This window comes from Sciurus vulgaris, assembly GCF_902686455.1.
Source record: "Sciurus vulgaris genome assembly, chromosome: 7".
NCBI lineage: Eukaryota > Metazoa > Chordata > Mammalia > Rodentia > Sciuridae > Sciurus > Sciurus vulgaris.
Window position 1 is genome coordinate 58,043,423 of NC_136467.1, and position 27,701 is coordinate 58,071,123.

At 40.4% G+C, this 27,701-nt stretch overlaps 1 protein-coding gene across 2 annotated transcripts in view; it reads right to left on the bottom strand.

Annotated features, from left to right (window-relative positions):
• Positions 1-27,701, bottom strand: part of CRYBG1 (crystallin beta-gamma domain containing 1) — a 226,187-nt gene that overhangs the window by 100,677 nt on the left and 97,809 nt on the right. The window contains exon 1 of one of the 2 annotated variants that reach the window (XM_079149030.1): positions 12,315-12,507. The exons of the other annotated variant lie outside the window; for it this stretch is intronic. Coding sequence (XP_079005156.1) covers positions 12,315-12,317 — 3 coding nt within the window. The 5' untranslated portion in view covers positions 12,318-12,507. Of the gene's footprint in view, positions 1-12,314; positions 12,508-27,701 lie in introns of those variants that run through there. 2 annotated transcript variants of the gene reach the window in all.

Here is a 27,701-nt window from a genome sequence, read left to right on the forward strand (position 1 = left end):
AATGGCTACATACTGTATTGTTGCATTTATACATGTGTGATAATTCAAATCTATACACATGATAGAAAGTAGATCAATGGTTACCTGGGATCAGGGCTAGGGTTAGGGATATTGTGACTGGGAAGAGATACAAAGGAAATGTGGGAAATGTACAACATCTTGATTTTAGTGATGGTAACACATGAGTGCATATCCTGTAAAATTCACCAAACTGTATACTTATATTGGGTATACTGGTTAGGTGCTGTGGGGACATGCCTGTAATCCCAACTACTTGGGAGGCTAAGGCAGGATGATTACTGGAGCTCAGGAGTTTCAAAACCAGCCTATGTAACATAGCATGACCCCATCTCTGTTATTTAAAAAAAAAAGATAGCTGGTTGGATAAACAGAACTCACATAATGGACAACCTTAAATGACAGAATAATAATTTATAAATAATCTGATAACAGTAGAGACTCATTAAAGTTTCTTGGGGGATTAAGAACAATTTATATTGGATATCACACAGTGCCCTATAACTTTGAGGCCAGCGGATATCCCTGTGCCTCTTATGACTATAATCCTCAGTCACTGCCCCAAATAAAAACCTTTCATTTAAAAAAATAAATAAAAAGTAGTTGGAAGTGGTGGCACATGCCTGTTAATTCCAGCTATTTGGGAACTGAGGCAAAAGAATTGCAAGTTTGAGGCCAGTCTGGACAACTTAGCAAGCCCCTGTCACAAAATACAATTTAAAAGTTTGGAGATGTAGCTCAGTGGTAGAGCACCCCTAGGTTTAGCTGCAAGTACTGTCAAAAAGCAGGTGGTTGCAAGGGGTGGGGATCAATGATGGGGATGAAGCTCAGTGGTAGAGGACTTGCCTAGAAATGTATAAAGCCCTGGTTTCAATCCCCAAAGCCCCCCCCCCCACCACACACTTATACAATAATTTGTTATATAAAATTGTATCTATGAAGTTGTTTGAAAGATAAAGCTTTCCCTGAGAAATAGAAGAAATACAGTGTGTGGCAACAGTCTGTTTGGCTTGGGTACATATTTCATGGTTCTTAATGTAAGGGAGTGGTCCTCAAGTCATTTCAAAGGATAAAATCATTTACAGGGAATGTAGTCCTCTCCCAAGGGACTCAGTCCCTGTAGCTCTCCAGTAGCATGGTATCTTTGAACAGGATCATCTGAGCAGGGCTCACAGAACCCCCATTCCTCCTCAGTCACATCCTTAGTCACATCCTTTGACAATACCACTTCCTGAACAGAATACACATTTCTTTTCAAACAGAGATTGTTTCTTTCCACTATTCATAGATGAAGTATAGCAGTTAGAGAATGAATCAGGTGACCTCATGGTTGTCAGAAAGTGCCAGTAAGTATGAGCTTTTTGAATTTGGAGTCCTAAACCTAGAATGGGAGGCCACACACCCAGAACCTTCTCCCTCAACCTCTAATCTATTAGAAAGGGAAGTGTTTTGCAAAGAGACCATCAGGGCCCATCAGGCAGCTTCATGCTCCCCAGACTCCCTCCTGGCACTCTGAGTCTGACCTGGGCAGCACCCTATCTCTTCTCAGGCTGAAAGTTTTCAGAACCTATGCCATGCTGGAACTTCCTCTGTAGTTAACTTTTTACCTTGTGCCTTTTGCCCACTTTACTTAAGGCAGCCTGCACACCTCACTATGCAGAATCTGTACTTGGCATCCTCATATCCATTACCTGTGCCCTACTGGATGGGAATGATCCACTGTAGCACTGTTAAGAAATGGCCCAGGAGTTGTGTGCCAGGACCTGTTCTAGAGTGTTCTTGTTGGCTAATATTAAATGGGACTCACTAAGGGGTATCATAAGTATTCACATATGATCAAACTCCAGCAGTAGAGGCCCAGGCAGCGCTGACTGCAGTGCCATTCTGTGAATCTCAACCCTTTTGGTATGGCAGCACCTGCTATCAGCAGATGCCACTTAGTAAACATTACCTTATACTGTTATAGATAATTTCAGAAATTTGTGCTACCCTCTCCAATTTGTGGGGAACTAAAGGCCGGGACATACACATAAACGGTTAAATTGTCAATATATTGCAGTATATCCACAATGTCTAGAAACACAGGCAAAATCATATTTATTGTACTTTGGGGGTTTGTTTTTTTATTTTTAGATTACAAATTGAAGTCATTGCTTCAAATTTAGAAGTATTAAAAGTCATGTTTGGAGGCTGAAGAAAAAATATATTGAGCATATTATTTGAAAATTTAACTAACAATCTGTTTAAAAATAAGTCTTTCGTGTGTTCCCCCCGCTTTCCATTCCCTGATAGAATGTAAGCCCCTTAACAATAGGAAAAATGTCCAGTCTGCCTTCTCAAGAGTAAGCACGGAGATTTCCAAGTGGACATCAAGGATTTACTGCTACTAAAGAATTAGGGGCATCCCTCTTTTCTTCCAAGGAGTAATCAACATTCATGGACATAACTAGAAACGCAGGCCTGTCCAAAACAGAATGAAAATCTTTCCTGCCCAAGTTAGTGTGGTCAAGAATGTGCAATCTCCGTCTACCCATGGAAGATTCTGTACATTGATGTGGCTGCTGGCACAACAACTTTGACTTCTTCAGGTTCACTGCTGGCTCTCAGCCCAACTCTGACTTGAGAAAACAGATCCAGATCTGTATACATGTCCTTACCTGTGCATCCTTTTAGAATGTGGTCACTGATATACAAAAAGAACTCTTTTTAAAACATTAAGAGTTCACTTTGTTGATTTCTGAAAGATACCTTAGTTCTTAACTTCAGTTTAGCTTTGATGAGGAATGAGTTAAATGGATATTATTTGCATAATCTGGTCATTTGGTTTTAATATGTTAGTTCACAACATATTTGGGTATTTGATTTTTTTTTTTTTTTTCCCTTTGACAAGGGACTTTTTTTCTGAATAAATTTTTAAAATAATTTTAGTTGTGTGGCTTCAAAAATATAAGATTTTTATTTTTATTTGTTTATTGATGCTGGGGATTGAATCCAGGGCCTTTTTCATGCCTAGGCCAATGAGTTACAAACCCAGCTTTCAAAATATAAGGATTTAAAACTGCTTCACTCTTTGTCTTTTAAAAGTAAGAACAGGGCTAGGGGATGTAGCTCAGATGTACAGCACTTGCCTAGCATGTATGAGGCCCTGGGTTAAATCTTCAGCACCCACAAAAAATAAAATTAAAATAAAAACAGAGATCATAAAATTTAGAACCATGTGACAGGTAACAAAAGAACAGAGATGGAGAGTGGGGCAAGGGAGAAAGTTCAAAGATGGGGTAGAAAACCTGATGCAGAGTTATGTTGGGAGAAACAGAAACATATAATCATGGGGAGACCTGGCTCTTAACTTCCAAATACTCATTCTGAAAACTTTTAGAATTAAATTCAAAATTACGTTTTTCCCACAATAAGTATACAGTTGAATATAATCTCAGTATCAGGAGCAACAGATAAAGTTAAAGGAGTATGCTAAATATGGATCTCTGATCCTGCAGACCTAGATTTAGAATAGGCATCCAAAATCAACTACCCTCCTGCCTCTCTGTTTGTTGTCCTTATACGCTATTGCTAATATAAAAGACTCAATTCACACACACACACACACAATGCAAAAGAACAAATAAAATATTCACATAAGTCTTGATCTGTTAAGCACTGGAAATTTTCATTTTAATTTTAAAATAAATATTTTTCTACTATATATATTCAGTTTCCTCTCTCAGAATATACTAAATAAAATTAGCTAATTGTTTCTTTCTTCTTCTTCTTTCTTTTTTTTCCTTTTTTTTTTTTTTTTTTTTTTTATAATGGGATCTTACTACGTTGCCCAGGCTGGTCTTGAACACCTGAGTTTTAGTGATCTTCATGCCTCAGCTCCAAGTACCTGGGACTACAGTTAGCCACTTTTTCATGATTCTGGAGACAGAACTAAGAACCTCTGTTGTTACATTTATGCTTTAATAGCAATTCTTCCAAAGTTATTACTGAGTGAAGTACTAAGGTTTGCACCAATGACCACAGTCTGTAACACTAATAAACAATAACAAGCAGGCCTCTTTGAAAAAAACACATAAACTTGCTACACTAACTTTTTTTTTTTTTTTTTTTGGTACTCTGAATTGAACTTAGGGGGCACTCAACCACTGAGCCACATCTCCAGCCCTATTTTGTATTTTATTTAGAGACAGGGTCTCATTGAGTTGCTTAGCGCCTCACTTTTGCTGAGGCTAGAGCACTGACCATTTATGATGGCCCAATTCACGTTGTGCAACAAGTAATAAGGAATGGAGTTTTGTAGAACTCCATTATTATTCCTCCCAGGAGTGGCCCTAAGGTGGAATGCTTGTTTGTCCCTACCCTGTTTCTAACATTGCTACCTCTTAAAGTGTCCACATCATCTCTGCTGGTATTTTTTCCTTTTTAAAAAATCTCTTCTTTGTGTTTTCAATGTTAAATGACACATACTTCTCTACTTACACCTCAGCAAGTTTGTTTTTTTCCTAATGCTGCCACTTCAGCCTGAACAACAATGGCACCCCACTGTGTAAAATGAAGGGTGTGTTTTGGATGAAAGAAAGGTGACAGACCTTTTTCTTACAACCTCCAGGTTTAATGGCATCCTAAAAAAGAAAAGCATTATTGAATATGAAAGCCATTGTTTGTGAAAGAGTTCAATTTTCATTGTTCCAAAGAGTTTCTTTTTAAAAAGCAGACTCCTGGTTTCAGAAAAGAATTATCCTCAGGTCATTTATTTTTTAACAGAGTGAAACCTAATTGTTTAAGGTCACTGACACTTGATCAAATAGAAAGAAAGATAAAAGGGCTGGGAATGCAGCTCAGTGGTAGAGCACTTGCCTAGCATGTTCAAGGCCCAAGGTTCAATCTCCAGTACCACACACACACAGGATGGATGTATGAATTGTGGGATCATTTACTCATTCATTCCACTAACAATTGAGCATCCAGGTAAGGAGCCAGAAGTTTCTCCTTCCTCACTAAGGAGTCTAATTTTCCCATGACAACGGTCAGACTTTCTGAAAGTTAGCTCAGTAATTTTCCCCATTTGAAATTATATCATTCAAAAAATAAGACTTCACTCATATAACATGATGTTGGTACCACTCTATAACCGCACTGATTGCATGGAGTGCAGCACACCTCTGTGGCCTGCTCACAGAGACCTGGCAATACAGTGGATGTGACAGGGTAAACAGCAGGGAGCCTGAGCTGTTGGAGGAGCTCTGCTTTAGAGTTCGGTTAACTGTGTAAACAGTGTGTGCTGGGTATTCTGCTGGCTCACCCTTCTTTGCCCTTATCTGTGTGCCAGGTCCCCAACCAGGATGGAATGTAGAAACTGACCCCCTTGCCCTTTGGTTTTTGTAAGATTCATCCAGCCAGGGCACTGACAGGAGCTCAGAGGGGGAGGCCGGAATGAAGTCAGGGCATTTTCCCCACTGTCCCCTCTCCTAGTTAGGCTGAGCTGAGCGTGGCAGGGCTTCCTCCAGGCAGCCCTGTACTGCAGCTAGGCTCTCTTTCTGACTTCCAGTAAAGGCTTCCTTATTGCCCCTTAAGGCCTAGGATGAGAGTCTGAAAAGACACCTGCTAGGAAGTGCTTTATTAGTCTTTGTCTGATACAACCAGATTCTTAGGGCTGAAGCTTATATAACTTTAAGAGTTTTCTTCAAGAACAAGTACCTAAAATTCTGGAAAACATATTTAGGCACAGGGCCTCAGAAGACGCCATGTGAGTCAAAAACCCGTGAGCTTAAGTGTAATTATCCACTCTTGGTGGTTTCCCTCAAAACCTAGTCCACACTTCTTCATTACTTTTCTCAATTTCCCAAGTTACTATGCTATCTGCTTCCTGAGTGGGACCCCGACCAACACTATGGTGCCTAATTATGGGTGATAAATAACCAGAACTTTCTCCACAGATAAATTAAGCAGTCTCCCTTACACTTTCTTTTTCTCACAAAGATTAACTGTCAGGCTGAATTGAATTGCTTTACAGTTAAGGTATGTATTCTAATCTGGTGAATTTGTTTTTCTTATGCATAATATGTAACTATAAGGGGATAGAGGAATTTGAAATTTAGAGCAAACTTTTTCTTATTCTACCTCTTTGGTGCATGTATATACTGATTAACATAATCAATGACTATCACGTTTCTAATTAAAGTTTATACAAACTGGAAAAAGGAATGCAACTCACTGTGAATTAGTTTTCTTTTATTGTCAAGCCAAAAAAAGCATGCCATTTAGGCAATTTTAAAATAAGGATATTGCACTACAACCTCAGGTCAAGGATCAAGAGTAATTACTTTTATATAACTATTAAACCACTGGCGAGTCTCAGAATCTAAGTACTAAAGGGACCCAGGACTTATCTTCAATTAAGTGATGCATGTATAATGACTCGAAGAGAAAGACCAGGAATAATTGGGGAGAAAAAGAGGGAGTAGCCAGGGATAGGACTAACACAGGCTGCCTGCTTTCATCAGATATGGATAGCGGTCAAGTACGAGCTCTGGGAACTGATTGAGACCAGGAAGAGAAAAGGAATGAGGAGCGGAAGGCAGCTCTATAAAGAGGAATGGAAACCTCTCCAACATAGTAATATTGACTCCAGCTGCCTGTGATGTTAGTGATCTTGAGACCTCCTAACTTAAGGTTAATTTAACCACATTTCAAAGTACAGCAGAAAATAGTGGATTTATTCTAGAAAATGGAGTATTTTTATCTTTCAAATCATATACACTGCCCAGAAATTTCCCTATTTCCTAAAATTTCTAGTAAGAATTGACTTCCTAGCAATGCTTTAAAATGAGAAGCAGAAGGCATATTTCATGAGCGAACTCAGGAATAGTACTAAGTATGAATCAAATCATTCCATCCTCTCAAAAATTCCATAAGTGTCATACAGGGTATCAAGAAATTCACATAAAATGGTTACGTGTGAACATACTTTGCAAAATACACAAGGCTCCGCGACAGTGATTGTTAACAGTCTGGAAGTTTCGAGGATGTTTTATAGCCCAAGTTAAAGTTACATATACTAAGTAAATCACTAATAAGATCCTTTTCAGTAGATAAGATGGAGACAAATTTAGCAGCTTCATCTGGTACAGTTTCTACAAGAGTTAATTGTCTGCAGAATGAAGTGTGGTGGTGTTCATGAACACTCAACTTTAATGTGTCATGTCTAGAAAAAAAAAACAGGCTACTCTCTTGCTAACTTTAAATTTTTTTCTTTTCTTTTTTAATAGACTATAATGTTAAAAGATATGTGGCTAGGGAGTGAACCTCCTCTGGCTCACCCTGTTCACTCTACATAAAATAGGATCCTCACTTTCTATAACCTTATCTCCTTTATTTTTTCTTCATTTCACTTATCATTACTCAAAATGTACTACATGCTTATTGTAACCGTATTTCTCTTTTTGGGGGGTGGGTACTGGGGATTGAACTCAGGAGTACTTGACCACTGAGCCACATCCCCAGTCCTAGTTCATATTTTATTTAAGACAGGGTCTCACTGAGTTGCTTAGTGCCTCACTTTTTGCAGAGGCTGGCTTTGAACTTACAGTCCTCCTGCCTCAGCCTCCCAAGCTGCTGGGATTACAGGTATGCACCACCACACCCGTATTTCTTTATTATTGTTTGTCTATCTGTCCTTACAGACAACAAGTAGTCCTGTCACTTCTGTATCCCCCAACCCTCCATCAGTGCTTGGTGCAAATAAACACTCAATAAATATGTATTTACCAAAAAAATATAAGGTCAATGATATTTTCCAGAAATACCTTACTCTCCCACTATCAATAAGCAAGAACCAGACACAGTATATGGTGGAACACCTAGTAGTTGGGGAATCATTTATGACAAATCCTAAGAGCAATTTTCTGATAGGAACAAAGGTCTGTCTCTAGTCTTAGCTTCTCAACTGATTTCCCCCAAGTCCAGCTTCTGAAATATTTGTCTGGATTGTTTTAAGGATCTAATGAGATGCTTGTAAAACACCTAACACATTCTCTGGAGAAAGAGACAGGGAATAGAAATAGAAACTGCTAACATGTGGATCTGGAATGTCCCAAAGGCCCATGTGTTAAAGGCATGGTTCCCGGTTTGGTGCTATTTCTAGTTGGTAGAAACCTTAAAAGGTGAGTCCTAATGAGAGGTCTTTGGGACAACTGAGGGCATGCCTTCAAAGTGGATTGTGAGATTCAGGTGTCTTCTTGTATCTCTCAAATTCTGGCACAAAGTGACTAGCTTTACCTGACCATGCACACCATACCATGAAACAGGCCAGCTGATCATGGACTGGAGCCTTCAAGACTGTGAGCCATATAAACCTTTCCCTTTCTGATTATCGCAGGTATTTGTCATAGTGACAGAAAGCTGTCTAACATAGAAAGCATAAAAGGAATACATATCATATTTGAAAGTCAGAATTACAAGTAAGTGCAATAAAGAAAACATAAATTATACTTAATGTTTCTATCCCAAAAACATCACTATCACAACTTTTTCTCCCTTTCTTTTCCAGGGCATTATACAACATCATTTTATACATACTAATTGGTATATTCTTCTTCACTGAATTCATGTCATTAATGCAAGTCTGTATTAACGTTTTTAATGGTTGCAATGAATTCCATCATGTCACGGTACCACAGAGGTTCCTACAGTGGTTCATTTATGTTACTTTCAACGTACTGCAGGTTGCAGAAAACGTATCTGTAGATAGTATCTACGTCCTAGCTTTAATTATTTCCCTAGGATATATTCCTCCTTTGTAATCAGGGGAATGAAAAGGAAAACCACAATGAGGTACAGTTATATGACCAGATTTCCCAATCTTATTTCTAGATTTCCCAATTTTAACAGAATAATAATTTCAAATATTAGAGAGACTGTGGAGAACTAGGAACTGTCATTCACTGGTGATCAGAATGAAAATGGGTATCCCTGTTTTGGGAAACAGTTTAGCATAACCTAATAGAAATGATGACATGCATATATCCAATGAGCAGGCAATCCTACCCTACACTATATTCTCTGGAACAGCAGCAGCAGGATCAGTCCCCAGTATTTAATTTCATTTATATGAAATTCAAGAATAGAAAAACTAAGTTGTATTATCTTGGGATATAGTCATAGGTGGTACAACCACAAGGAAAGCACAGGTGTGGTTATCACAGAAGTTAAGATACTTCTTTGTGGTTTGAATCCCGATTTCTTAATATTTTATTATTTTGCCTGTCATGGATTTTTTGCATTAACTTTTACTCTTTAAAATAATCACATTAAAATATTATACATCTTGATTACTGAGGTTTTTGGTGCCTCCTTAAATTTTACTTCTGACGCAAGTACCTCCCTCCCCTCCTGCTAGTTCTGGCCTTTGGTGGTGAGAGAGGAGTGTGATCAGACAGATGCATGGGAGGCTTATAAGGGAGCAGAAATATTCTGTTTCTTGTTCTGTGTCTAGTTATATATTGCAGCTTACTTTATGATTATCCATTACACTCTACAGTGATATTTATAGTGTATACACTTCTATGATTCAAGCTATATTTCACAACAACTAGAAAACAGCATTTTCTTTTTTTTTTTTTTTCCTAAACTCTTTTTTTGTGTGTATGTGGGGCACCGAATTGAATCCAGGGCCTCATACGTGCTAGGCAAGTGCTCTATCACTAAGCTACATCTCCACCCGTTTTAAATTTTATTTTAAGATAGAGTCTCACTAAGTTGCTCAGGTTGGGCCTTGAACTTGCAATTTTCTTGCCTCAGACTCCCTAGTAACTGGGATTATAGGCATGTGCCACTGCGCCCAGCCTGGTAACATGCGCTTCTTTGGTTTCTCATGGCATTGAACATATTTTATATACTTATTGGTCTTTCACTTTCCCTCATTTATGATGTATTTAGCTAATAGATCTTAACCAATTTACCATGTGCCAGTGCCTCATGACAGTCCTGTGAAGGGTAATTGTCATCATTTCACATCTGAGAAAAGGGCAGTGGTACAAAGAAATTCACCCAAGGTTCCACCCAGCTGGTTGGACTCAAAGATGCATTGCATTGCAAAGTGTGTGCCACTTCTCTCCTAATTCCTGTTCTGCTCCTTTTGACAACATTGACACAAACTCCCCCCCGCCCTTTCATACACACACACACACACATACACACACACACACACTTAAATGTGAGCAGAGAAAAAGGAGCTAGGGTCACATCAGACACAAAGAGCTGAGAAGCAAAGCCTGCTGCAAAGGAAGGTAGGGCAGGAAGGGGAGGCCCCAGGTGGTGAGGGGCAGTTCCAGCAGAGCCCAAAGACCTAGGAGACTCAGACACTTTAACTGATTTAACTCTATGATATTATGCTTGTAAAGGATTTTCATTTAACATCTATTATCTTATCCACTCCCTGCCTCACTTCCTTTCTACCTTTAGATGGAATTCCTCCTGTGAATTGGGTTTATTCTTTGCTTCCTCTGTGAGACTCTGTCTTGGGGCAGGTGGACTGGGGTGGAGGTAGCAGAGGTCGGGACTAAGCATGGGTTGGGAATGGGGAGACTGTGAGAAATCCGTGCTCTTTCAGTTTTGAAAAGTTAAACATTTCATCACCTCTCACCACTCTGTTCCTGGCGCGAGAGCTGGGATGCCTCCTCCCTGCCTCAGCTTGTGTGTTTGGACTGGCGTTTTGCAAACCTCACTCCTGTACAGGCTTGAGGCGAACAAGCCTGCACACCCAGGCTTTCCTGCATTGCCCTCGTCCTCATTATGCCTGGAGACACAGGCAGCAGGCTGTGCCATTTTCAACATTTTGAATTAAAATTCAAATGGTCTTTCTCACTAGCCACTACACTATTAGTACCTGCAGCGTGATTACTAACACCATGTGCCTTCCATGTACCTTTATCTCATATCACAGAGAAACTCCAGGGAGAGACAACCTTCAGAATGATCAGCCTGGCCAGGACACCTCCTCCTGCCCTTCTCCACACCCCACCCCAACCCTCCCTACCACTGTTGCTAGGCTATCATTCAATCAATCTGCTTAGATATTAACAACTAGGCACTAATCAAATGGTTGGCCAAAATATCAAAATTTTACTTACTAAACCTGAAATGCTTTTGGAGGTTCATAGTCATGATGCTCTTGATCCTACGTGTTTAATTTTTTTCAGTTTGGCAAATAATTTCAAAAAGGCATTTAAAAACATGATATGAATTCTGCTAAGACTTCTAGTGCCAATCAAGAGCTCACACCTTCATGTAAAGACTATTTGTAAGTGTGATTATTAAGCCATAGTGTCTGAAATAGCAAATGATGGGGAAAGTGTTAAGGATTAAAGCTTTAACAGGGAAAATGAAGGCAATAACGCCCAATGCTTACTCGGGGTTTATATTTATGCCTCTATGATCAAACTAGTGAAGCGAAGTTTAATATGTCTTACATAAACTTCTTTTTCTTAAAAGTTTACAAGATTGCTTTTTTCTCTTCACTTATTTTAATTCCCAGCCAGCACTTCTTCAATGATAGGGTTGTAAGAAGCTGAGTTGTTCCCATAAATTTCTGTGTCCTAATAAATCCCATTTGGGAAAGTATGTGCAATACATAATAACTCGTTATACAGCAGCCGGTGAGAGCAGCAGGCAGCCAACGCCCGCTGAGAGCATATTTGAAAGATAACCTACTTTTTAAAAGAGTGTACTAGAGTTCTAACTTCTGCTACCATGAAGATAAATGAAAATCAACCCTTCTCAAAACAGTGTTTCCCCACTAGTTCCATCCCCAACCCCACCACTGCCCAAGGGGCTGGATATCAGTTTGCCTTTGAGATTTGAAAAAGGGGTGGAGAGAGAAGCTGTTTTTTATCTCAGAGAGGAAAAAAGGACTAAGTTCTTTATAGCACACTCAACAACAGGTCTATAAAACAGACATTGTAGGGATGGCTGATGGAGCTAAGTCAAAAGCATTTAACGAGAGTAGCTAGCTAATGATCACCTGCAGTATTTTAAAGAACTAAAACTAGCAAACAGTAGGAATGACATGCAAGGCGTTTTCATTTCCACTTCAAGTCCAAGTCTCCGAGGGTGCTCAGGCTCCCACTCTATTCCCCCTATTCACAATTGCTTAAGATTTTTAAGCCCAAAGAGTTTGCTGGATGTAGACAATAAATACATTGTGAAGTTAATTGATGTTATTAATAATAATACTACTAAGTAAATTCAAAACAAGGTCTTAAGCATGCAGAGATAACAAAACTTAGGTTTGTTCTTACCATGTTGTTGCTTCTTTTTGCTTTCTATAGATACACCAAGAGGATATAGGGAGTAAAACTCGGTTCCCCCGGCATTACCAGTATCGATCTTCTTATTTCTCAAAACAGCCTGGTCTGGTCCTCCGCCTTCCAGTACTTAACTCTCGCCAGCTCACCTGCCAAGGAGTTGCTGTCTCCCAGAGTCAGAGCTGAAGGACAGATGCTGACTGTTCATGTCAAAAGCGCTTTAATAAGGGTGTGTTTGACTCAAGAGTTGAAAGGGTTAAAGAGGTGCGCCCTTTGTTGGGTGTGACACTAAACCAAAATTGCTGAAAAGACAACAGAGGAAGTAGTAGTAGGTGGTTGGGGAAAGTTGTCGTGCATATATTAAATTATATGAAAAAAAGCCTGGTTACAGGAGGATGGGAAGCAAGTGTTTGGAAGGGTATCTTAACTCTGATTTTCTATCTCTGGTGAACAAAGTCGATCGTCTTTAATGCTGAGTTTTTGTTCTGTTTTGTTTTAATTCCAGTTTTTATTTACTTATGCTGTTTTCCCCTACATAGGAATAAATTATATCCCACAAACCATATCCCATGTAACATTTTTTGAAAAGTATGTCCATGTAATAGGAGAGGTAAACATGATGTCCATAAGGCTTATTTTTATTTCTAGAAGCTTATAGATTTGTCTATAGAGTAATCACCAGTGTGCAGGCAGGCATATAATTTACTGCGAAAGTGTGAGGTATAGGTATTTGTGATGCTTTCAGAGTTCAAAGGGGAGGAGACCAGTGAGGGTGTGCAACCAGGGCCCACAGGAAGACACGGGACCAACCCTGAAGGGCAGACATCACAAAGCATGGGGGCGAGGAAGCCACTCCAGGCCAGGGCCCAGCCTAAAGACCCATGACCCGTGGCCAGTTATGGGGCATGATGAAGGCTGGCAGAATAAGTAAGGGGAAGGTGGAAGGTGCAGTAAGGAAGATTAATCCCGTCTGGGGAAGGCTGGGGAACTTAGAATCTCCACAGGTTTCTGAGCAGGAAACATGATACCATTGGAAGTGATGCTGGTGGAAAACAATCATGGCAGCTTCTGGTGGACCCCACAGATGAGGACCTGGGGTTAGTGAAGTGATCAGAGGCCTCGAGTGACCACAAGTAGTGGAAATGGAAGGAAGAAAATAAAGGTATGTGGGAAAGCAGAGACTGGAAGAGAGGTGAACCCAAAGAAACTCCTGATGCAGAATCTCACAGCCTGGAGAGGGCTGGGAGACTGGCATAGGTCACGTGGACTTAAGGAACACAAAACCATGTCGGTTACACTCTTAAAGCTATACATCTCTACTTAATCTGAACCCTAAATCAGTCACTTATTAAATCACAATTTTATAGGAAAAATAGAAGCAACAGTCTGTAAATGGCATTATTGGCTCTATTATAGGACTTATTCCCTGTAAAAGACAAAAGACACAGTTACTGCCATCAGCCTCCTTCAGCATCTGACAGTTGTCATCAGCAGTTTGTCCTGTGTGTCCTTTACAGAGGTGGCTCACGCTGGATGACCTTCATAATGAGGACTTCACTAATAAGCATAGGTAATGACTACTCTGAATGACTGCACAGCATTTCATCATTTGTGTTAAATAAAGTGTATGAATAAAGGCTATTCTTTGTGATTATCATAATGAGTGAAATAAAAATAGCAAGCTTGTAGTTCTATTTTTCAATAAACCAGTGAAATCCTTTTGCAAAAAGATACTTCCTTAAGTCAACACCACGTGGAGATGAGAGGCAGCCGGGCCAGTCTTATTTATTTCCAGGCTTACTTAAGGTGGTGTACTTTTTCATTAGTACACCTTTTTAAAGTACAAACTGAAAATTGATTATATATTCATCACTAGCATCAGGCTTTTCAGAGGGTAGAGAAAGGAAGAAGAATTCAACACGCTTTTTATTTCCTGTCCCCTCAGCAAAATTCCCCAGGGATGGATTCTACCCGGAGGCCTTCCTCACATGCTCACTCTTACTGTGAACCTATTTCTGCCTCTGACTGAGACTGGGTTTCTGCAAAGCCCAGGAGTATGGCTAGATGCAAAGAAAGATAAAATCACCAACGCCTGACTTTCCATCCACATTTGCTAGCCCTGCCTGTGCATATCACATAGGAAAAAGTCACACAGACATACTTCAGCTAGGAGTTCCCCCATACACACATACACAGAGGGTAGAATTTTGAGAAGAAATGGTAACTGTAAAGCGGGCAAATTTATTAAACTAAGATTCCTTTATAGTTGGGTTTTTAAAGTCCTGCTGGAGGCTTTAGTCTCTTTATAGAATACAAAATTATCTCTTTTTTAAAAATGGGACCTCACTATGTTGCACAGACTGGTCTAGAACCCCTGGGCTCAGGTGATCCTCCTGCCTCAGCCTCCTCAGTAGCTGGGACTAAAGGAGAGAATTTTAAAAGCATATATATATTTATGTATTTAAAATAGGCTCAGGAAAACAGGAAGTAGAGAGCTTCAGTGGGATTGGGGGTTAGGGAAAGAATGGAAATTTGATGGATCAAACAGTGATCTCTAGAATACTGAGAGGTTGGGACTCAAAGTAAAAAGATCAATGAGAAATTCCTAGTCTGGAATGACCAAGTAGTAAACAAGTAAACAAGTAGTAAACAAGGCTGTTTTCAGTTCTCTATTATGCTGTGCTGATCTGGTCAAGGTTCACTGTGTGTACACAACTGCATTAAGATGATGGTGTTTTGGGGAAATCAAGAAGGAGACTGGTTCCATGGACAGGGTGACTGGTGGCACAAGGCGGTATGGGAGAGGGGTGAGGGGAGTGGTCCTCAGAGAAGAACCAGAGTCAGAGGTGATGGGAGGACTTGGACCTTGACTTGCATGTGGAATGGGGGCTTCTATCTTTTTTATTTAACTGTTCAAGTACAGGCTGTAAGTCTTGGGGGACACCAGATATCTGTATTACACTTTAATGAACTATATAGCCTTGGGTTAATTATGTCCCATGCATTTTGCTAAGCACTTTACATTCATAAACTTGTCAAATCTGAAGAAGTACAAATAATTGTCACCATTTTACAAATGAGGAAGCAAGTTCAGGCAAGGAAGGAGAGTAATTTGTCTAAGGGCCCAGAATTAATGAATAGCACCCAGTTCAAACCCAGGACTGTTGGACTCCAAACTACACTTTTTTTTTTTTTTTTTTTTTTTTTTTTTTTTGTGCTGGGGATTGAATCCAGGGCCTTGTGCAAGCAAGGCAGGCACTCTACCAGCTGAGCTATATCCCAACCCTGAAACCACACTTTTTAACCACTTGTCTCTAATGTCAGCTTCCACCACACCCTCTCCACAAACCATTCTGTCCCTCTGTGGCCCCTTGTGCCTTCCCTCATAACCTTATTGCCTCCACCCCCCCGCCCCAATCCTTTATCTTTGTTAGCCTCACCTTCATCTCCAATTGAATTTCTGTCTCTGGAGGGCACCCAACCATCTCCAGGGCCTCTCATTTCCCTGCCATAGATACCATGTCACCTTCATTTTCAGATCAGATACTCAGCCTCCTTGAAGTCACAGGACTTACCTAAGGCTACACAGAAAGAGGCAAAGCTAGGTGCTTGCGAGGGGCACTGATGGTTCTGTCTGAGGTTGGGAGTGACCAAGATGGCTGCCAGAACCCCCTCAACCATATTCCTGAAATTCCTGGGCTGTTTCAGCACCAACTACTTCCTGCTTCAACTCTTGTCCCCTTCAGTCTGTTTTACACATGGCAGCTCAGGTGAGCATTTTCAAAGCACAGTCAGATCTTATCACTCTCCTATGCAGAATCTCCAGTGGCTTCCATTAAATTCTGACTGAAATTCAAAGTTCTTACAATGACCCTTAGCTTCTGTGTGACCAGGTCCCTGCCTACCTCTCTGCCTCAACTTGTCCTCCTCTTTGCCTCATCCACGTCCCTCCAGCCTCCAAGGTCTTTACCATTCCTACCATACCAAAGGCTGCTGCTCTTTCTTCTGGATGCTTCTCCCAGATATCCACCTGGTCATTCTTCACCTCAGTCAAGTCTCCTCAAGAGGCCTCTAAGCCCACACGGCCTCCCTAGACCAGCACTGTCCTATCCTCATCTCAACTCCCTTTCCTGTGCCATTCTTCCTCCTAGCACCTGTCTCTCGCTCACAATCTAATGTGTCCCTCTCGCTCACTGTCTGTTTCTAGCTAGAATGGAAGCTCCTGAGAGCAGGGATGTTATGTCTCACTCACCCTAAATTCTCAGCACCTGACAGGTATAACAGCATTTCAGTCACACAGTAGGTGCTTCAGAACAGAACGAACAAGTGCAGTTCACAGAGTTGTTTTAAAGTGAAAGCCTTCTACTCTGGCCTCTTCAATCCACAAAGGCCTGACTAGGAGAGAACATGTAACAGTCAGGTCCTAGGAGAAGGAAAAAATGGGAAGAGTAGAATGATTTGATGAGAGACTAAAAGGGGCAAAGGAGCCGGGCATGGTGGCACATATCTGTAATCTCTGCAACTCAGAAGGCTGAGGCAGGAGGATTCCAAGTTTGAGGCCAGCCTCAGCAACTTAGCAAGACCCTAAGCAACTTAGTGAGACCCTGTCTCAAAATTAAAAATAAAAAGTAAAAAGCTGGGGATGTGGCTTTTTGATTAAGTACCACTGGGGTCAATCCCTGGTATCTAAAAATAAAACTAAAAATAAAAGGGGCAAAGGTGTGCACAGGGCTTAGGGAAACCCCTAAGAATAGTGTCCTAACCTGAGACTAAAACCATACCCAATGGCAAGGAGGGAGCAGCTGCCAGAACAGGCACACAGAGGACAGTGCAGGGGGTGGTGCTGGCAGGGGCTGAGGGACACAGCCAGCTTGTGGTGTCCCTCAGGAAAGGATCCAAGAGAATGAACACCTGACCTTATTTCCTTCCCTCTCTAATCTCCTGCCAAGACCCTGCTTCAACCCTATCAGAAAGCCAGATGACCAAGCAGAGAGAGCTGGTTGATGTCCATGCAGGACATGGAATAGGATGGGGGATGAAGTGCCATCTGGAGGAGCAAAGGAGGGCACCCAGAAGCAAAGATAGAGGAATTGATTGAGGCAGGAGTAAGCAGGGCCTCTGCCTCTTGCTCTTTCCCAGTCAGTGAGTAGAGACAGAGGAAATCAAGGAAAGGAAGAGTGGAACCTGGGTCACCAGAAAGACCAGCATGGAGTATTGCAGAACTATGGAGACCCACACACACACACACACACAGTATTGGGGATTGAACCCAAGGGCACTCTACCCAGCTATCTCCCCAGCCTTTATTTTAGTTTGACACAGGGTCTCACTCAGTTGCTGAGGCTGACCTGGAGCTTGCGATCCTCCTGCTTCAGACTCCCAAGTCTCTGGGATTACAGGTGTGTACCATCACACCCAGCAGCAGACATACACGGACTTTATAAGAGACTGCCAAGTGTGTCAAATCTCACCTCTCATGACTTCATTCTATGTCCAGTATGGTTTTGTAATTGTTCTTTTCATAAATTTAGTATGTCAGAGACATGGTAAGCTAAACTTTCACCTCCATTACTGCAGTCAAATTTCCTTTAGCACAAAATGCTCTTACTAACTCCAGGCTGCAGTGAGCAATCCTAGTTTGGTCACAGGTCAACCAGGCCCTCCTCTGGCCTGCATGATATTTGTCTGTCATACTGTATCAAATCATAACCACTCAATCTATAGCATATGAACTTTGAACTTCTCTTAAATCTCAGCAATCAGTTCTGCAATTATGTTTCCTTGGCATCGTGCCATTCAGAAAACAGACTAGGTTCCTAACAAAAAGGATGATTACCCCATCTCACCTTGTATGGCACCTTGAGACAAGCAACCAGTAAATAAATAAACAATTGAAATTGCTTATAGAAATTGAAAATGCTGACCTTGGCCTTCCACCTTCCAGAACTATGAGAAATAAATGTCCTGTTTTGTAAGTTACCCCATCTCGGGTATTTTGCTATAGCAGCCCAAGCTGACCAAGACACTCAAAAATCCCACTCCTAGGTACATACCCAAAAAGGACAAAAAGCAGCTGCCCACACAAAAATGTATGCATGAATATTGGCAGCAGAATTATTCATAAAGAGTCAAATCACAAATGCTCATCGGCTGTTGATTGGATAAACAAAATGTGACATTCTTGTCATCATAGGAAACAAAGCTGTGAGACATGCCACAATGGGGAATAACTATGACAACATCTTGCTTGGTGAAAGCTACTGGACACAAAAGGCCACACAGCGTATACTTCCATTTATGTCCTAAGTCCAGAATAGGCAAATCCACAGAAACAGAGAGTGGATGGGCAGTCACCAAGGGGCTGCGGGAAGGAGGGAATGGAGAATAACTACAGGGTTTCTTTTTGGAGTGATGAAAAGTTTCTGGAATGAGATTATAGAAGTGGTTGCACAACTGTGTCAATATACTAAAACCCACTGAGTTGTACACTTTAATCAGTAAACTTCATGTAATATGAATTAGACCTCAATTTGTAAAATGGATGATGAACGATAATGAGGTGAGACCATTCTAGCCCCCTTACTTCCCCACCCCAAGGAAACTGATCTTAGCTGTAAGTAAATCTCTGGTATTCTGGGATAATGTAAAGACCAAATCTATTAAAATAGCAGGGAAGACTTCTTTGCTATTATTTTAGTGGAGACTGTAGAAAGGAAACTGGAAAGAAGAATATGGGAAGACTGAGGCCTCTAACAGGGGATGTGAGGCCTCATGTTCTCTTTCTTTTTAAGGCCTTGTGTTCTTGAGGGACCTCAGACACAAACTTATATTTCTAAATGACATTAAACACTCAGGGACAGTAGACAATGACAGGAATTTTTGTCTCATATAAAATCACATCTCATGTAACATATACAAACATTTTTAGTATACATACTCAACCTACAAAATTACATAACTATTACATTGCATTTGTGTGTTGAGAATATTCATTTGTTACAAATGGAGCTTTAGAATATTTCAGTGTTTTCATGACTCTGTTTGTGGTCTTTTTTGTTGTTCTACTGTGTTCTATTCTTCAGTGCTCTCACTTAGAAAAATAGAAATAGGAATTTGCATATACCCCACAATAATTTTTCATACAACTTTGGATTTTCTTTTATTGCTTTCATTGGTTTCCTTGGTGTGGCATAATAAGGAGTGTAGAATGGTCTCGGCTCATCGTTGTTCATCATCCATTTAACAAGGATTAAAAGACTAAACAGGTTACTATTTTATCCAGAAAGTGAGTACCTGGCATATACCAACTGTGGTATGTGTAAGCTTTTGCTGCTAATGTTCTCTACAATTTCTCCAAATAAAACATTACAAGATACTGAGGAGGTATTATGAATTGAATGTTTCTAAATATGTTTCTAAATGTTTCTAAATGTGTTCTTCTAAATTCCCCTGTTGGAACCGTACCCTGAAATGTGATTTAATAGGATGTGAAGCCTTTGGGATATGATTAGGTCTTGAGGGTGGAGTCCTCATGCGTGAGATTAGGGCCTTCATAAGAGTCACAAAAGAACTTGCTTCCCCTCTCTGGTCTCTGCCAAATGAAGAAACAAGAAGTTAGTCACCCAGCAGAGGCCCTCAACAGAACCCAATCATGTTGGCACCTAGACCTGACACATTCAGCCTCAAGAAGTGTGAGAAATAAGTTTCTGTTGTTTAGAAGCAACTGACTCTGTGGTATTTTGTTTTGGCTTCCTGAACTATGACAGCAGGGGATGTGAAAATATCTCTCTATACAAATGTAACAGAATGAGTGCTGTGTGGCTCAGTGATAGAGCACTTACCTAGCATATGTGAGGAGCTGGGTTCAATCCCCAGCACCCAGGTGTTCAATTTCAGCTAAACTCCTAAAGGATTGAGGCAGGTTCTAAATTAGGGGTCCAGCCTGAGGAGGTGACTTGGACCTGAGAAAAGCACAAATGATAAAAGAAGAATTTCTAAACTGTAAGAGAAAGAAGTATGAGGTTGATACAGAACATAGTGAAATCTGTACAACATTTTAGAGCTTTTTCTAGGTTGTCCTCCTTATTTGAAAAAAAATGAACATGCAATCATTGAATAGGTGTAAAAGACCTTAGAGATTCATATTTAAATGGTGGAAATGATTTTTTAGTAATGTATATGCTCTTGATATTAAAGCCCATGAGAACTATGTTCATTTATTCATGGAAACATTTATTGAGCATCTTACTATTGTCCAGACAAGGTTTCTCTTGTCACAGGTTTATGTCTACATAGAGGTATCACTGATTAAACTAAGCCTCCCTTCACTGTGAGCTTGGAAAAGGCATGGCCTCCTCAGTGACTCAGTCCATTCAGACTGCTGTATCAATGACCCAGATCAAGTGGCTTATAAATAACCAAAATATATTTCTCATGGTTCTGGTGGGTGGGAAGATCAAGGACAAGTGCTGGCAGATCATCTGGTGAAGGCCTGCTTCCTCACCATCTTCTCACTGTGTCCTCACATGGTGGAAGGAACTACCTAGCACTTGGGGTCTTGTTTTATAAGCAATAATCCCATTCATGAAGAATCCATCCTCATGACCCCATAACTTCCCTAAGGCCCATGTCCTAATTCACACATTGTGAGTGAGGTAGACTCTAACATATGAGTTTGGGAGGAACACAAACATTCAGTCTGTATCACTATATAGTATTCAAAGGAGAAGGTACAGGGAGCTTACATGTACTATATAGCAATGGTATGTTTGGGGTATAAAATGCATTTGGCTTGGGTACACTTTCCATTGATTTGTGCTCTGCCAAATGTCACACTGTCCTTAGCAGATGCATGAGAAGCACAACCCATGCCTTCGGGCATTATCCTATATGGCAATTACTTTTAGCACAGGACTTCACAATTCAGCACGCACATCCAGTTCTAGATTGTAGCCATCATCAGTCTCAGCCTAAACCACAGTTTAACTGGCTTTCTTTGGTTACAAACATAATTAGAATTAAGGTTTAGAAGGAGAGATAAGACAGATCTAATCTTAACACAAAAGCAAAACACATACACACTCATTATTTCCTTGTAATTTTTGTGCACCCTCATTATTGAAGAACTTTCATGTGGCACGTAGCACTACCCTAACAAGGCAATATGTGAAGGATTATCCTGCAATCTTCTAAAGCTACAGGAGCAGTCATGAGACTGATGCCCTTCCACAGCCTGTTTTACCCAGGGGATGGCTGCATCCCAGCTTAAGGGCACAGTCTGGCACCCAAGCAGACCTAGGGCTCTGTGCCAGTGAGACCAACAGCTGTGCTCTCCTCCTTTGTACAGGGGCAGGAACTTCTGCTCAGTCATCCTCTGCCTGGGCACACACTTTCTAATGGCCATACACAGTTCCCTGCTCTGGATCAACCCAGGGACAATATAAACCCTTTTTGTGGTTTGAGATCCTTTAGAAAGGAAGAAAACCTATATGCCACTTCTGATGAGCTGCACAAAAATGGTTCCTTCTCAGTCTAATGAACAGAGAGGGACTTTTAGAAAATGGTTCCCAATAGAACAAATCTGAAGGAAGGGTAGGGCCACAGAAGGACCCATTGTCATGTCCCTCCATCTTTTTCAGTTTTTTTGTCCTTTAGTCACCGCTCAGCTCACCAGGGGTAACTGAGGAAGATGCTTTGCTAGTTTTCTAAAGCTCAGATAAGTGAAGCTTCATTTGAGATAATCTGAAGTAATTCCTTAACTCTGACCAATCTCAATTTGTTATCTAAAACAAAAGAGCTTGAATTGGACTAGTCTTGAAAACCCTGACTCACTGTTTCAACTGCCCTTGACATTTTAGTTCCTCGAATTACAGCACAACTTTCCCCAGGAAATACCCTTCATGGGAATATTCAGTATCCACTAAAAACACAAAATGAACCCAAGATCCACTTCCTTCATCTGCTTCTGCCTCTAAATGTCCTCCTCCTGCCCTCCAGTATACTGTTGAACATTCCTCCTTAAAAGTGGGTATGTGATCATCATACTAAGTGAAATAAGGGGACTCAGAAAATCAAGGGTCGAATGTTTTCTCTTATATGCGGAAGCAAGAGCCAAATAAGGGTGTGGGGTGGCTGGATATCACAAGAATAGAAATCAGTGGACTAGAAGGAGATTGAGGAGGAGGGGAGAAGGACATGAAGGGGAGGGAGTGGGGAATCAATTTAACAAAAGTACACTATGCACATGTATAAATGTGCCACACAGAATCCCACCATTCTGTATATATATAAAGCACCAATTGAAAATAAATAAAAGGAAGAGGAAGGGGAATCAGGGAAGGGAGGAGGGAAGGGAAAGAGGAGGCATTGGGAACCAAAATGGAGCAAATTAAATTCCATGCATGTATGATTATGTCAAAATGAACCCAACTATTATGTACAATTACAATACACTAATATAAGCCCCCAAAAATGAATGTAACCGAAACAGACAAAAAGAAATAACCACCTTTAGTAAAATGCAAATATAATGGGACAGTGATTGGAACAATGTCATTTTTGTGGCTTTAAATTACCATGGGATCAACACCAAAAAACATCACCACAATAGCTGAGTAGACACTGAAGAAGAAATGGTGGGTCCAAAGAATTATGCCTATGGTTCTTCATGACTTGGCAGAGCTAAAGGCATAATTAAATATCTTTTTATTTGCCTTGTTCAATAATGAAAATATTATACCAAATACTCATGGTGGGTGGTATTCTAAGTGCTTTACATGTAATAAACACATTGAATCCTCACAATGACCTGATGAGGCAGATGAGTATCTGAAGCACAAAAAGGTGTAGAAACTAGCCCCAGGTTGCATACCTATCCAATGGCAGAGCTTGAATTTGAAGGTGAGTGGGTGTGACTCCAGAATCCATGCTTTTAACCAATTTTATATGTTCAGACTTTTCAAAGGTATTTGTGATTCTGCATAAGGAACTAATCTCACTTTATGCCCCTCTCATGGACAGCCCCTAAGAAATTCATAGTAGGACCCAGTACCCTTGAAAACATACAAAGGAGCTGGGTGTGGTGGAGCATACCTGTAATCCCCGCAGCTCAGGAGGCTGAGCAGGAGGATCGTGAGTTCAAAGCCAGCCTCAGCAACTGAGCGAGGCCCTAAGCAACTCAGTGAGACCCTGTCTTCGAAATAAAATGCAAAAAAGGGCTGGGGAGTTGACTCAGTAGTTAAGTGCCCCTGAATCTCCAGTACCAAAAAAAGAAAAAAGAAAAAAAAAGAATGTCATCCATTAAATTAGTTCTACAAGCTAACCTATTTTTAAGGGGGAAGGGAAATACAATTTCACACTGAATGACCTAATAAACTTGATACACAATCAACATTTAAAAAAAAAAAAAAAAACTTTTCACCTCAAGTTTCCCATGAATTAATCACTCATAAGTCCATTGCTGCATCATTCTTTGGTGTCACAGCTTCTGGGAAATTCAACCTGAGTCTGACTCAAGTGTGTGTAGCAATCCATTGTATTAAATGATCTTTTACTGTTAGATATAACTTACATAATTATAGAATGGTGGAGATGAGAGGGGCCTGGCAGCTTCTGAACTCACTCTCCTTAAATGATTCTGTCTGAGAGGGATGAATGAGATGCCCCAGGTCCTAGAGCTGCGCAGCAGAGGGACCATCATGAGATGATGACCACAGGCTTTCCAGTGTTGGATGCCTTTCTCACTTTGCATACTGCTCACCCCACCTCTATGGCCTTTTTTTTTTCTTCTACTTGTTCCTTTTAGATATACATAGAATGTATTTTGACATATTATACATACATGGAGTATAACTTATTCTAATTAGGATCCTATTCTTGTGGTTGTACGTAATGTGGGATTACACTGGTCATGTATTCATATATAAGTATAGGAAAGTTATGTCTCTATGACTTTTTTTTAATACAAAAGTAACATGTTAGGCTGGGGGGTGGATAGCTCAGTGGTAGAGCACTTGCCTAGCATGTGCAAGGCCCTGGATTCCATTCCCAGCACTGCAAATAATAAAGTTGCATATGATTTTACTGTTATTAGTGAGGTCTAATTAGCCCAGCCTAAGTTTAACAAAGAAATTAAAATGTTCTCATGACCTGGGACTAAGGACACTTCTTTATTCTCTGTATAGACAAGGTTAACATAGTTATATTCTACTAGTTGAATTTTGGAAATATATTTGATCTATTTGAAATATGAGTTCAGTGGTGCTTGCCTGTCACTGAGAGAAACAGGTAGCATCAAAAAACACAAAGCACCAGGGGAACAGGAGATAGGAATGTGGAAAGTAGAAAATGGCCATCACTTTTGATCTTGTATGGGAACTCATTTTCTAATATTCTATTACATTTCATCATTAATTACTTGGTCCCTGTGGAAATGGTTGGTTATATCTCTAAAAAACATCAGAAATCCAGGCGCGGTGGCACACACCTGTAATCCCAGCAGCTTGGGAGACTGAGGCAGGAGGATCATGAGTTCAAAGCCAGCCTCAGCAACTTAGCAAAGCCCTAAGCAACTTAGCAAGACCCTGCCTCTAAATAAAATTTTTAAAAAGGGTTGGGGATGTGGCTTAGTGGTTAAGTGTCTCTGGGTTCAATTCCCAGTACCAAAACAAACAAACAAACAAAACCCACCAGACAATGTCTTAAGTTCTGAGAACAAGGAAATGTCAGATCCTGGGCCTCCTCTCCAGTCCTTGAGTTCAGCCTCCTCTGCCTGCCTGCCTGCCTCTTGTCTCCCTCACCTGTCCCTCAATACAAAGTCACAAAAATCTTTTTACATCACAGATTTAGTTCCATCACCTATTTCTCAAAAAAAAAATTCAGTGACTGTCCACTCTGTTGAGGACAAACCCCACACTTTCATAACCCTGAGCAAAATGGCACTGTTCCTCTTTGCAGTCACCCAGCCTCGGTGTGCCTACGCCAACCATCCACTAACCGAAGTAGGATGTTCTCAGTTCCAGAAGCGCACCACATGCTTGCCTGTCTCGTTATCTCTGCACATGGGGTTTTTCCTTCCAGAATGTCACTTCACCCGCTGTGCCAATCCAACTCTGATTCACACAGCAGGGCCCAGCCCAGAGGCCTCCTGCACAACCCATGTACTGACGTTCTCTTAGAGCACTCATTATTGGTAATGTGGATTTCCCATTTGCTGTTCATTTTTCCATGTACATTTCTCCTACATTCCCAGTGTATGAATTTCTTTAAAATAGGAAACATTGCTTAGACTAAAAACATTTCCAGTATGCCTTAAAAACATAAAGAATTAAGTAAAGGACAGGAGATTATTTGACAACTCTCCCCAGATTCTCCTCGAAAGCTGATCCTTAAAACACTTAAGGTGATTTTTTAAAATAATTATTCTAAAAATCTAAAAGCTAAGGAATATCTTTATGAAAGGTCTTTTACCTGTAATTCATGGTGAGATCCAAAGATAGCTTATTATAGTGTGTTTATTAATCAGAAGAGAATTAAGAAAATAGGGATAAATGAACTCCCTTTTTTGTTTCTTTTTTTTTTTTTTTCAAACCTACCCAGGTTTGTCCCAACATTAAAGACAAAAGGGGATGAGAATATAACTGAAGGCTCACACACCACATGTTTAAGTATTTTAAACTTATGAATCAAGCCAACAATAATGTTAAATGTTCTAATCTTCTGCCTTTTAAAAATGCATCTTTGAAGTGACCTGAAGCTCAAGTTTGCCTTTTCTTCCTTCCCTCTCCTGTCTCCATTCTTACTACCAGTGGCCTCCACAACTGCCCAGGACATCTCAGCCTGCACATCTGACTGTGTTCCGGGCATATGGTCTCCCCTTGACCACCTGCTGGGCCCATCTATACCACAGGGTCTGCCCTCAGAGGGACAAAAAAGGGAACTAAGAATTAGACCAGAAACTATGCAACTCCTAGAAGAAAAGGTAGGGTCAACCCTCCAGCACGTAACCATCCCACAGGCAACAACTTTCCCAATAGGACCCCTAAAGCTCAGGAAATAATGCCAAGAGTTTATAAATCACATTAAAAAGTCGCACAGGAAAGGAAACAACAAAACATGAAAAGAGAGCCTACAGAACGAGAGAACATCTTTGCTAACTACTTTTCTGACAGAGGATTAACATTCAGAATATGTAAAGAACTCAAAAAACCAAATAATATAATTAATTAATGGGCGAATGAACCAAACAGATGCTTCTCAAAAGAATACAAATTACAAAAGAATTTATGTATATAAAAAATGTTTAACATCTTTAGCAATTAGGAAAGTGCAAATCAAAACTATACTGAGATTTCATCTCACTCCAGTTAGAATAGCAGCCACCAAGAATACAAATAACAATAAATGCTGGAAAGGATGTGGAGAAAAAGGAACACTTCTACACTGTCGGGATTGTACATTAATACAATGTACAATGTACAATGGAAAGGAGTGTGGAGATTCTTCCAAAGACTAGGAATGGAAACACTATATGACCCAGCTAGAAAATGTCATATGATAATGATATGTGCATACCCATGTTTATAGCAGCATAAGTCACAATAATCAAACTATGGAACCAGCCTAGGTGTCCATCAACAGATGATGGATAAAAAAAATGTTCTATATACAATGGAATTTTATTCAGCCCTAAAGAAAAATGAAACTATGTCATTTACAGGAAAATCAATGGAGCCTGAGAACATTATGTTAAGTGAAATAAGCCAAACTCAGAATATTATGGGTGGTATGTTTTCTCTTAGATGTGGAAGCTACAGAGGAAAAAGGAAAAGAAAGATGTGTGTGTGTGTGTGTGTGTGTGTGTGTGTGTGTGTGTGTGATCTCATGAAAATCAAAGAGAGACCCATAGAGTAGATGAAAGGGACAGGGGAGGAAAAGGGTAAACACTGGACAACAATATTGGTCAAATTACATTGTTATATCATGTACATATGTGAATGTGTAGCAATGAATACCAATATTATGTGTAATTATAAAACACCATTAAAAAACATGGACAAAATCTGACAACTTAAAAAAAAAAAAAAGGAAGAAAGAAATGCCTGCAGAGAAGACCCACACATTGGTATATACATGTTCTGCTTTCATAAATCTTTGTTCTGCCATCCCTGTGCTGGGATCTTCCCTCAAGAACTTTTCTGTGCTTATATGATTTACCTGGGACATTCTGGAAGGCAGGGCCAAAGTTGCATGTTCAACCCTGCTCCCTAAAGACTAACACACCTTTCAGATTTAAGTGACATTTTCAAGAAGCTTAGTTCGGATAGCTTCTCTCCCCAAACCAGAAATCACATGATGTGCTTCCCTCTATCCCTACCATCCTAC